At 35.7% G+C, this 13,792-nt stretch overlaps 1 protein-coding gene across 2 annotated transcripts in view; it reads left to right on the plus strand.

The window, feature by feature from the left end:
* Window positions 1–13,792, plus strand: part of LOC115216414 (cyclin-dependent-like kinase 5) — a 49,988-nt gene that overhangs the window by 25,831 nt on the left and 10,365 nt on the right. For both annotated transcript variants that reach the window (XM_029785731.2, XM_036506408.1), the window contains exons 3-6: window positions 484–551; window positions 6,194–6,311; window positions 7,999–8,094; window positions 11,239–11,313. In XM_029785731.2, coding sequence (XP_029641591.1) covers window positions 484–551; window positions 6,194–6,311; window positions 7,999–8,094; window positions 11,239–11,313 — 357 coding nt within the window. The remainder of the gene's footprint in view (window positions 1–483; window positions 552–6,193; window positions 6,312–7,998; window positions 8,095–11,238; window positions 11,314–13,792) is intronic.

Below are 13,792 nucleotides of genomic sequence, written 5' to 3' on the forward strand. Positions count from 1 at the left end.
GCTTGTTGTGCTGTTAAACATTATTGGATATTTTTCACACCCTGGAGTCAGTTTTGACATTGATTTTTGTTTTGTTTAGAATTTGTGAACTTAACAGCAATTATAATAAATCTGACTAAACTCTTTTTTTTTTTCCATACAACATAATACCAAAAGAAAAAAAAGCCAAAGTGCATTATACATGCAATGTATTTCTTCTGTGATTTCATTGTCCATCATTGATGGCATGTATTACATTCAAGTTTGTATTATACATGAACAAATATGATAGCTATTTGTAGGTTGTGACTGAATTATTGCAATCTACATTGATCTATGTAAAGTTAGAAGAGAGGAGAAATAAAGTAATACTTCCATGTAAAGGAAATTAAATATAAAATGGTAATAATATCCTTCAAATATAGCAGAGTTGATATATTAAAGTTTTTACCCTCCTAAACTGATCAGGATTTGACTTGTATAAAATTATCAATTTTTTTCCAGGGTGTACCAAGTTCAGCTCTTCGAGAAATTTGTCTACTAAAAGAATTAAAACATAAGAATATTGTTCGGTATGTATTTAAATTCAATATCTTTCTGTTCTGAACATTGTTAAATCTTCATTTTTTTGTTGTCTTTGGACTAGTGTCCTCATTTATTGTAGTCACAATGTTTTCATTGTTGTGCCCACTTCAGCTTTCTTAAAGTGCCTACTATATTCAGTAACAATGCAAGAATTTCAAACTGAGCTCTTTATTCAGTTTACAAAGGATATATTGTTCTCATTTTGTTGTCCATACCAGAGATATTCTTTTACTTGTGGTGTTGTGTAACAGTATTATAGTTAACTTGTTACAAAGATAAAGGAGATGCCCTAGAGAGAAGTAATCATGGAAGTTTCACACTACTGGACCAGGTTATGGAAGTAATAGCTCAACTAATTTGGAAGAGAGTTAACCCTTTAGCATTCTTATTAGTCTATTAATTATGCTTCATCTTGTAATTTCAAGATTTTAATGATGTGACTGTAAATTTTTGGAATGACATTGTAGGGGGTAGGGGTGAGAAGTCAGATCTGGTCATTTGGACTTAAAACAGGTAGAATATTTGAGCTGGATATGGCCAGTTTAAATGCTAAAGTGTTAAACTAAATGATATGCAGTTTGCTTTAGTGCAAGAGAGAAGTACTACTGATGCTCTCTTCCTAGTAAGGCTACTGCAGGAGAAGTATTTTGCTCTGCTTGGCTTTCATCTATCTAAAGAAAGGCTTCAGCTGAGTACTTCACTCTCTGATCAAGTGAGAGCCACTCAAACCATGTACTGGGGTCCTGCCTGTAAGATTAGAGTTTGCAAAGAGTGCACCTAAGCTTTTAGTATGCAGGTACTTCACCAGGGCTCAACTCTCAGTTCCTTCCTTTTTATTAGAGTCAATCATAGCATGACAGAGTATGTTAAGACTGATTGCCCATGGAAGCTCCTCTATACTGATGACTTCATTCTTATTGAAGAATCTGTAGCAGAATGAGAAAAGAAATTCCAGGTATGGAGGTAAAAATCCTATATAGTACCCAGTACAAACCCTGGACACATAAGAGGTACAGTGTAATCATAAGAAGGTTAACAGAGAAAGTAGACTTTGTGTGTGGCAGATGTGCAGGAGTAATACTCACTAAAAACACATAGGAAATAGACTTCCTTGAATACCCAAAAGAATTCTTCGAGCTAGCTCCTGTTACAATAGATGATCTAATTAGCAGTGAAGGAAGATGCTGCAAAAGCTTAATCGCTTGAATAAGAACTGACTGATGAAAGTTCAGAGAGCTATTACTTCTGTTGGTAACAAAAGGTTTGTTTCAGAGTGAAAGACAGATTGTATGCTGCTTGTGTACAAACAGCAATGCTAGGCAGTAGTGAAATGTGGACACTGAATGTGGAGGAACTGTGAAGGCTAGAAAGAAATTTACCTAAAATGTTCCACTGGATATGTAAAGTCAGTGTGTAATGTATGACGAAATGCAACTGTATTGAAGGAAAAGTTGAGCATACGAAGCATCATATTTTTTGTGTGCCAGAGAGAAAACTTTACTGGTATGGTCATGTGATGCATATAGGGGAGGACAGCTGCAGAAAGGATTTCCAGTTTCTAAATGTGGATGGAACTTGTAGAACAGGAAAATTCAGGATGATATGGGACAAAATAGTAAAGATTGACCCTCCTGGAGGAGATGATAAAGCACCATCACCATTGCTTAGAAACTGATGTTGGTGTGTTTACGTCCCTGTAACTTAGCAGTTTGGCAGAAGATATCAATAGAATAAGCACCAGGCTTACAAAGAATAAGTCCAGTATTTGGTTTCTTCAACTAAATGGCGGTGCTCCAGCATGGCCATACTCAAATGACGGAAACAAGTAACAGAGTAAAAGAGTATATATATATATGTACATACACATATTTCTGCTAAATATGGATAGTTTATCCTCTTCATACTATATTATTAGCATTATCCTGCGTTTGAGAAAAAAATAATTTCCTTATCTATATCTTTCAATACACTTCAACACTTCTAATGCAAACTTACTTTGTTGATTTTCAACGTAAGTTGAATTTAATTTTACAAAGCTAGATTTATATATCCTAAATTTGTCATTGGGTCAGATTAGCTTAATGGTAAAGCACTGGACGTGTAATCACAAGGCTATGAGTTTGTGTCTCATGGCTTGCTGCTGACATATTTTTCTGCAAAATATGGATAGTTTATCCTGTTCATGCTGTATTATTAGCATTATCCTGTGTTTAAGAATAAGATTATTTCTTTATCTGTATGTATGTGTATATATATATATATATAATATATATATATATATATACATACATGTGGATATATATATAGATATATATGTGTGTGTGTATATATATATATAATATATATATATATATATATATTATAGCCTCAGGCCGACCAAAGCCTTGAGTGGATTTCATACACGGAAACTGAAAGAAGACTGTTGTACATATGTGTATATTTTTGTGTGTGTGTCTGTGTTTGTACCCTCACCATTGCTTGACAACCGGTGCTGCTGTGTTTATGTTCCCATAACTTAGTGGTTCAACAAAAGATACTGATAGAATAAGTACCAGGCTTACAAAGAATAAATCCTGTGGTCAATTTGTTTGACCAAAGTCGGTGCTCCAGCATGGCCACAGTCACATGACTGAAACTATTAAAACAATATAAAAACTATGCCATTTTAATCTCGAGTAAAGCCGGGTACCTCTACTAGAAGAAGAAGAAGAAGAAGAAGTAGTAGTAGTAGTAGTAGTAGTAGTAGTGATGATAATAATAATAATAATAGTGGTTTCAAATTTTGGCACAAGTCCAGCAGTTTCAGGGGAGGCGATAAGTCGATTATATCAACCCCAGTGTTCAACTGGTACTTATATTGTGGGACGACCTGGACAGATAGATAATATAAGCACAAGACCTGAAATGTTGGGGAAAGGATTAGTTGATTCTATTGACTCCAATACTTGATTGGTACTTTATTTTATCAACCATGAAAGGCTGAAAGGTAAAGTTGACCGTGACAGGATTGGTGCTAAGTACATAAAGAGCCAGAGGAAATGTTGCTAAACATTTTGTCAAACATGTCAACAATTCTGCAACTAGCTGCCCTAATAACCCTGTAGCCAAGAAATGCCAGATTGACGTTCAGTGGGATTAAGCCATGTCTCATGGCCAGAAGGGGTCTTTAGCCTCGATAGGTGGCCCTCCTAGTAATGGTGTCATGAAAAAAGCACTTATGGGAAGGAAATTCCTCACAAACTTAACTTATTAATGAAAGAATACAAAATACTGAGGATCTTTTCCTTTTGAACGGAGATAATTTCTAGTTAACTAAACACTTTAAAACTTCGTATACTGGTAGAATGTGTCAAAATAAAACATTTTTTTCTCTTGGCTTTCTTGAGAAAATTGTAATTTGTTTGTTTAACGTAGTTTAATTTTTCGAATTTTAACCAATCCTATGCTCTCTTTTGAGCTAAAATCATTTGCTGCGTCTAAAACTGAGACAACATCCTGTAACTAACCCTAAACCTCCCCCCTAACCCTAACCCTAAATTTTTTTTTCTTAATTGTTAAATTAATTTAATTGTTACGCATGTAGAAAAAACTAAAGCAATGGAATTAAATTAATTTAACAATTAAGAAAAAAAAATTTAGGGTTAGGGTTAGGTGGGAGATTTAGGGTTAGTTACAGGATGTTGTCTCAATTTTAGACGCAGCAAATGATTTTAATTGAATGGAGGTAATCGATTGGTTAAAATTGCCGAAATGCTTGGATTTTCAGACGAAATATCTTACAAACTATAGAATTTTCTCAATTAAAACCAAGAAAAAATTATGTTTTATAAACACATTCTACCAATATACGAAGTTTAAAATTTTTTAGTTTCCTAGAAATTATGTTGACATCTGCCATTCAAAAGGAAAAGATCCAATACTGATTCAAATAATGGCATAAATGTGATTGGAACAGAGATAAAGATGCCTTGCCTGACATCTGTACCTCTGGTTCCCACTGTATGGCAGTAGCAATGAAAAGAGGCAGAAGTGGTGCCAGTAGATTATTGTCATGGATTGATACTATTTGAGCAATCCAGTTAATGAAATTGCATAGCAGTATTCACCCAGGAAGCATAACCAGAGTTATCCGGTGAGCAAAGGATGCCATTGAGCCCTCTAGCTTTTTCACCTTCCAAACAGTTGCCCACCTTTTTGGTCCCTTTGCCAAAAGAATCTCCATCAACTTTTGTAAGTGTCTTCTTTCTCCATCTTCTAAACAATGATGTTTCTGTGTGCCGCTGTTGAGAAAGGCTTCACTATCACTAATTCCATGCTGCGTACCCTTGGATAACCCCATCCAAATCTGCCCCACTTTCATTCCAGTCAGTTCTTCACCCTTCTGACTTTCCTCCCACCAATATGGAAATACCTTCAAGTGTAACTGTTACTGCTGCTGCTGCTGCTGATGGTATCAGTACAGCAGTCTCTCCTGTTCATACTAGTTTAATCATTAGTATATCAATACTTCTTGAACTGAATTGTGTTTGAATTTTCATACAAAATAATTTTGCAGATTATACCTAACCCAATCTTTGCATGTTTTTGAGTATTCAGAAAATTCTGTCATTATAAATGACAAATCATTGTCAAGCAAGTTGAGATGCCACTAGACATCTTTTGCACATAATTATTAAATTAAGGTATTGTATACTTGATGATGCTGTTAGGTTTTGGAGATGTCTTCTACTCTTCATTTTTTCAGTCATTCATGTTGAGCATTACTCTGTTCCAAATTTCTTCAGCTTCTGTCTATAAGTTATTGGTGATGTCTGACTCCTTTTGTCAATAAATCATTGGCTATTTATAACACTAGCACCTGTTCTGGCACTGTTTTTCTATATATAGGTGCAGGAGTGGCTGTGTGGTAAGTAGCTTGCTAACCAACCACATGGTTCTGGGTTCAGTCCCACTGCGTGGCATCTTGGGCAAGTGTCTTCTGCTATAGCTCCGGGCCGACCAATGCCTTGTGAGTGGATTTGGTAGACAGAAACTGAAAGAAGCCTGTCATATATATGTGTATATATATATATGTATGTGCGTGTGTGTTTGTGTGTCTGTGTTTGTCCTCCTAGCATTGCTTGACAACTGATGCTGGTGTGTTTACTTAATAATAATAATAATGAAATTATTGTATACAGTGCTACAGTTAGCGGTTCGGAAAAAGAGACCGATATAATAAGTACTGGGCTTACAAAGAATAAGTCCCGGGGTCGATTTGCTCAACTAAAGGCAGTGCTCCAGCATGGCCGCAGTCAAATGACTGAAACAAGTAAAAGAGTAAAGAGTATATAGCTAGTGGGAAGATGAATTGCTGCTACCTCTACTGGTAAAGCATCCATCATTGACAAGACCAAGGAAGGTCAAAATAACACAATGTGATATGGCACTGGAGGTGGCAGGGGTTTATCTTCTCACTAGTAATATAAACGAGAGTGCATTTTGCACCAAAAGCCAATATGGGAGTTTCTCTCATGGTATCTACTGTGGTAAAGATTGTTCTGACTGAGCATCCGTGTTTAAGTGGGCATAAATACTACTTCTTTTCGTACTACTTTTAAATGAAGTTTTTAATTATTTTTCTTTATAGTCTTCATGATGTGCTGCACAGTGAGAAAAAGTTGACGCTTGTCTTTGAATACTGTGATCAAGATTTAAAGAAATATTTTGACAGTTGCAATGGAGAAATCGATTTAGATACAGTCAAGGTAAAATGATATTCATCAACAATTCATTTAGTTTTATAAAATTATATCTTTTATTTGAACATGAAAAGATAAATTGATTAAAAGAAAAAAAAATCAAATGTATAAAAGATTAAATAATTGAAAAATTGAGGCAATCTTTCATTTTAGAAAACCCTAAATATAACCAGAAATCAACTGCAGAAACAGCAACCCCCAAAATTCTTTCAACAACATAACAGAAAAAGAAGGGAGATAATGAATGAAAGAAATTGTTTTTCTTTTAACTATTCATATAACACACATGTGAAATTTGACTGGCGACGACTGCTGCTGTCATCTTGCAGTTGTTTTTAGTGTAAGAGACAGAAAAAAAAAATAGGGTTTCCTAAATAAAAGTGAGGGAGAAATTTCCCTCAAGGGGAGAGAAACGCTGAGAGAGATATTTTTTGTTATATACTTATTTTATGTTTCTATATAATTCATTCTTATTTGGGTTTTTTTTGCAAATAGACGCAGATAAATTTATTTCATTCTTTTTTGGAAATTATCAATGCAGTGTAACTTGAAATAAAACTACATGGTCATCTAAACATTTAGGAACTATATAAACGATTGACTACTTTTTTTAAAAAGTGTAGAGAAAAAATGTGAGAGGAGGGGATTAAAAACCTCTAAGTTCACTTGCAATAGAGATTACCATTAATATTATACAGAGTATGATCGGTATTTTCTATTTCATCTACTTTTAACAGTGGAGAGAGAAGAGTTTGATAGATAGATAGAAAGTCTTCTACATGTCTAAGATTTCATTCTGGGAGTTTTTCAAAGGTCTTATTTTATTTCTCCCATTTATGATTTTGTTTTCTTTTCCAGTGTATATTTGCCTTGTTTGTTTGTCCTTCATGTTGATACGATTACCTTTTTTTCAACATAAGTTGAATTTAATGTATGATAGCATTTTATAAAGCTAGATTTATATATCCTAAATTTGTAGAAGAATTTGTCATTGGGTCAGATTAGCTTAATGGTAAAGCACTGGACGTATAATCACAGAGCTGTGAGTTTGGTCAGTGGTGCAGCACATTTTTTGTGTAGAATAGTTAGTGTAGAACTAACAGAAACCTGAGCAGTCTGGTTACTTGAAGCATCAGAGAATTTGTTGTGTGAAGTAAGCTACTGAGATGTTGATTGCCTTGATCAATTAGCTGTTCCATTAAAGATAACACTGCATTCTATTGGTTACTTTTGTGTAACTTTCTTGCTGTTATTTTCTGTGAAATCTAGTTTCAATATTCCTTTATCCATGCTGTTATAATTGGTATTTTATTTGCTCATGCAACACTTGTATTTGAAGGGAATTGTTTTTAGATTATTCTTTGATTATGTCACAGAAAAGGAGATAGCTTTTGAATTTCAAAGACAGAATGTAAAATTGTCATTTGTCAAGTGATAGTGAAAAATTTTAATTTTTGAAAGTATTGATTTAACTATCTGATGTTTGATTATCTAAATCAATTTTCATAATGATTATACTGATTTCCTGAAGGTGATAAGTGTTACTGTTTGCTAATTGTACATTTAAGAAATCTAAAATTGTTTCAGTATTTAAAGAATCAAGTAATATAAGAAAATCTAATTCACCTACTTTATATTATTTATATCAATATGTTTTTAACTTGATAAACAATTGTGTGGTTATTTTTTTCAGTCCTTCATGTACCAATTATTGCGGGGTCTAGCATTCTGCCACAGTAATAATGTTTTGCATCGGGACTTAAAACCTCAAAATTTGCTCATCAATAAGGTATGATTATCTTGAAAATTCAAATATCATATATATATCAGTTTTGTTACTCTAAAAGAAACAGTATGTCCAATAGCTATTAGTTTAGTTTTGTAAACCTTTTATCATTAACTGAATCTATCTCCTGCATAATGATTTGTATGCTTACCTATTTTAGTGTTGAGACTATGATCATTTTGTTTTTGTATTTGGTTTACAAAATTCTTGATGTGAATTCATCTGTTGAAACAAATCTTATTGAGTCTTGGGAGAGTCATTACACCAATAATAATAATAAACACATACATTGGTTCGGCATTACTTCTTTATTGTTATTCAATCAATTAAATAGCTAACCAACTAATTATTAATTTGTTTAATGTGCTTGTTAAACAATTAATTGGTTAGTTGTTTGTTTGTCAAAATCTTCAAGGCTGACCTTGAAGAGAGAGAGAGAGAGAGAGAGCATGTCACTGATGAGGTCACCAAGTGCGATGAAAGGACTTTGACCAACTATAAAGAAGTGATATTGAACCAGTGCATGTATTATTATCAATAATATTAATACGCTAACTTTTTGTTTTTGTACGTACCTGTTGTGTGTGTCGCACTTACTTCAAAGAAGTGGCAAAGCAAAAGAGAGGAAGTAAGAGAGAGAGTGAAAGAGACAGTGAGTGGTGATGGCATTCATTTTGTCTTTTTAAATGTTTCAGAGAGGAAGTAAGAGAGAAAGGGAGAGAGAGAATAAACGAGACATTGAGTGGTGACAGCGTTTGTTTTGTCTTTTTAAATGTTTCAGAGAAGACGTAAGAGAGAGAGAGAGAGTGAAAGAGACAGTGAGTGGTGACAGCATTCATCTCAAGAGAAGTAGATACATATACACATTGTTAAATCAAAAGCGGGAGAGAAGAGGGACACAAAGGAAGTGAAAGAGAAAGAGAGAAACTGAGAGAGACAGTAGATACATAAATTCAAAGTAAAGTTATTACATAGATACATACACGCAGCAAATATTGGATGTCAATTTCACTTTTCATTACCAAACGAGGATAAAATTAACTCACAAGTGGCTGAGAACTCCACAGACATGCATAACATTAACGTAGTTCTCAGGGAGATTCAGCCTCACACAGAAGAGGACAAGGCTGGCCCCTTTGAATTAAAGCTACAACTTGAGACATATTTATATATATATGAGAGAAGTGAGTGGTGACTCAAAGGAAGGTGGTGTTTGTTTTGTGTTTTCAATCACAGCAAATATTGGATACCATATCCTAAACAAAAACTGTCCAATACATTCATATATGTTTTTCTATTGAAACACTTAATCATTTTGGACATTTATTGTTTTAACAGCATGAGAAAAACTGAGAAAGAGCTTGAAGACACAACTAAAACAATTTCAGTCAGTGGCAAAGCAACAAGTAGAAAGAGAGAGAGAGAGAGAATTTGTTTTCATTATAAAATTACACCTTCGGAATACAACGACATGGTCTTTTTCTTTCTATATTTTTTAAGTTAGAATTTCTGACTCATTTGTTGATGTGTCATCATTACACATCCACATTACACCTTTAAGATCAGGGAACCATTTAGGGGCCAGCTGGATCTCTCTCGGCATACCAGCAAACCACAAAATCGTACCAGGCAGCATCACCACTACCTCCAAGCCCATCATATGTATGTGTCTGTGTCTGTGTTTGCCCCACCACCATCATTGCTTAACAACTGATGTTGGTGCGCTTGCATCCCTGTTATTTAGCTGTTCGACAGAAGAGACTGATGGAATAAGCACCAGACTTACAGGGAATAAGTCCAGGGGTCAATTTCTTCGACTAAAGGGTGGTGCTCCAGTATGGCCACCGTCAGATGACTGAAACAAGTAAAAGAATAAAAGAATACCAGAAAAACGTTCCATAGGAGTGGCTGTGTGGTAAGTAGCTTGCTAACCAACCACATGGTTCTGGGTTCAGTCCCACTGCGTGGCATCTTGGGCAAGTGTCTTCTGCTATAGCCCCGGGCCGACCAATGCCTTGTGAGTGGATTTGGTAGACAGAAACTGAAAGAAGCCTGTCGTATATATGTATATATATATATGTGTGTGTTTGTGTGTCTGTGTTTGTCCCCCTAGCATCGCTGGTGTGTTTACATCCCCGTCACTTAGCGGTTCGGCAAAAAAGAGACCGATAGAATAAGTACTGGGCTTACAAAGAATAAGTCCCGGGGTCGAGTTGCTCGATTAAAGGCGGTGCTCCAGCATGGCCACAGTCAAATGACTGAAACAAGTAAAAGAGAAAAGAGAACCACTAAATCAAGACGGTTCTTTGAATATGTATGATGTATTCTAAGGTTAAATAGTAATTCCATTTACGTTTGTGTAACTGAGATATATTAGTTGGATTATATAGTCATTGGTGTTACATTACTTTCTATATTCTGTAACTGTCATAATATACTTTTCTAGGCCTGAAATTTTTGTGGGGAGGGGGCTAGTTGATTAGCTCAACCTCAGTACACAACTGGTACTTAATTTATTGGGCCTTGAAAGGATGAAAGGCAAAGTTGACCTCGGCAGAATTTGAACTCAGAACGTAAAGACAGACAGTCATAAAATACAAACATTTCTCATGGCACCAATTCACTGTTCACAGATGCTTACATTTTTATGTTTACCATGATTTTTTTTACAGGTTCAGCTAGTTATTATTATTAGTGTAATGGCCCTCCCAGAATACCAAGACTATGGTCATTATTGCTCTCAAATTGTTTATACCTAATTTAAACATGTTAATTGCATATAAGCATCAAGTCATTGTTTTGACATATCCATGTTTTAACCAGTTTTACTGTTTAATGTTCTGAAACTAACTTTCTGAACTTTGCAACAATAAATTGAAAGTGTTTTATTTTTCAGTTGTATTGGTTCACTCAAATTATTTATAGTGCATTACTCATTTATAATTACAAAATATAAATTATTAGTTATGTGTTTGTGACTATAATCACAGATATATAATGTACATATTTATTTATATATCATATAGACATTATAAAGATTTTATGTAATATATAACAGAGAATTATACATTTTATATAATTAAAATATGACCATAACTGTGTTGTCTGTCTAGTTGAAATTTTTATAAATTTCATTTTGAAATTCAGAATGGAGAGCTGAAACTTGCTGACTTTGGACTTGCAAGAGCCTTTGGAATTCCAGTCCGTTGTTATTCAGCCGAGGTAAATCCGAGCTTGTTATTTAAATTAGTTAAGCAAACATGGATGAGGATGGCTCTATAAAGAAATGCTGATCATTGAATGTGGTTGGAGATATATATATCATCATCATCATTTAATATCTATTATCCATGCTGGCATGGATTAGATGGTTTGACAGGAACTGGTAAGGCCAGGAGTCTCACTTGGCTCCATTGTCTCTTCTGGCATGGTTTCTGTGGCTGAATACCCTTCTTAATGCTATCCACTTTACAGAGTATATAGGGTACTTTTTTACATGGCATCAGCATCAGTGCTTTTTCTGTGGTACCTTGATTTTAGAATATCAGTTCTGTTGTGGTGGGCAGAGTTTCTTGAGTACAGCAATGTGTCGTATATCTTGGCCCTTTGCCAACTTCTTCATAAGGCCCCATGTTTTGAGATAGGCCTTCAATACTTTGTGCCATGTCTTCTGGGGTCTCCCTCTTCCACAACTTCCCTCCACTTTGAGTGAAAAGCACTTGTTTATGCACTTGTCCTCATCCATCTATGTCACATGACCAAACCAGCGCAATCTTCTCTCATGCACACTGCATATAATTCCTCTTATGCCTAACTTTTCTCTCAATACCCTTGTGCTCTGTTGCACATATACACTAACATTGCACATCCATTAGAACATACCAGCTTCATTCCTCTCTTGTCTTCACATGTCCTTCATGTTTAGGACCCATGTCTCACTACCATGTAGCATTGCAGTTCATGCATGTGCATCATACAATTTTCCTTTCACTCAGAGAGAGAGAGAGAGAGAGACACCTTTGGTTGCCGACAGAGGCAAAAGCTCTCTGAACTTTCTCCATCCTACTCTTATTCTAGCAACTACACTTTTGGCGCATCTTCCTCCACTGCTAATTAGGTCACCTTGTACTAGAAATTATCTACTACTACTTCTAGAGAGCCTCTGGGGCATCTGAGGAAATTGTTTTCCTATGCAGGTGGCACGTAAAAAGCACCCACTACACTCACGGAGTCATTGGCATTAGGAAGGGCATCCAGCTGTAGAAACATTGCTAGATAAGACCGGAGCCTGGTGCAGCCTTCTGGCTTCCCAGATCCCCGGTCGAACCGTCCAACCCATGCTAGCATGGAGAACGGACGTTAAACGATGATGATGATGATGATGATGCATAGTATTCTTTATGGCTCTTGTGCATTTGAGTATACTGAATGGAATTTCTGCCTACACCTTTCCTACTTATCAAGTAGGGCCATTTACCTGAAGTGGGTAGGATCCTATCTGATTTCTTGCTTACCAGCACCATGGTCTTTGCTAAGTTAACTTTAAGATCCTTTGATGCCAGGTTCTGTTCCCACACCTAGAATTTCTTTTCTAGTTCTGTTACAGATTCTGCTATGAGGCAAGATCATCAACATATAGTAGTTCCCATGAGCTTCTAAATCTAAATTCCTCTGTTGTGGCCTGAAAGACTGATGAATAGGAGGGGGCTAAGGACTGAACCTTGGTGAACTACCTTTACACTAAATTTGTCACTGTATTTTTGGCTAGCTCTTACCTTACTAACAGTACCCCTATACATGGCCTATACTGCTTTCACAAGCCATTCATCTACCCCAAACTTCCTTTTAGTATCATGATCAATAGTCAGTATTGTTCTACCAAGCCCAGACCCTCAGCTCTTTTATTCTGTATGTATACAACCAAAGATAGACTTCTGTTTTCAACCACATTTCCACAGCACTTCTGCTTCATTGAACTATTCTCTATAACTGTTTTCTCCTTTCCTCTGACTGTCAGACTACTTCTAACTTTCCCAAGACATCTCTCTCCCCTTCAAAAGACTCAAAAACTTGTGTAACTTCTTGGTTAGAAGCTTCTTTTCCCCATACAACACACATCCTAGCATCTTTAAATGCTCCTGACTTGATACCAATCTTATTTACTGTATCACCTGTAAACTCCCAAAGCTTGTAGTCACTTGTGAAACTGACCATTGACCAGATGATCACTTTCATAATGTCTCCTTGCTGTCCATAACATTTCAATTCACCAACCTCTTTCTCCGTTTCTCAAATTAACAAGCTTTCATGTCAATTACCTTCTGTCCTTCACTTTTGTCCTCCTACTAACATGTATTTATCCTAGTTAACCCAACTCCTCAATTCTTCCCAATTATTTTTCTCTCTTGATACTTCCAGTCTGTTTATTTAAGGCCCCTATGTAGTTACAAGAAGATATAGAACAACCCTTCAACCTTCCCTTTCTCAACCCAGCCAAACATTGGGGATGTAACAGCTAGAGGAAGAGAGGGTTGCACCAGTACTAGGCTGGCACTCATTTTCAACTGAGTAGACTGATGCAACATAAAATTATAGAGCCTTGCCCTGGGACACAATGCACCAACCAGTCTAGGAAGTGAATCCATAATCTTATGATCATGAGCCCACATCTTGACCACTAGGCCTCTAAAGTATCATAAAA

The sequence above is a fragment of the Octopus sinensis genome, linkage group LG10 (genome assembly GCF_006345805.1).
Source record: "Octopus sinensis linkage group LG10, ASM634580v1, whole genome shotgun sequence".
NCBI classification, from domain to species: Eukaryota; Metazoa; Mollusca; class Cephalopoda; order Octopoda; family Octopodidae; genus Octopus; species Octopus sinensis.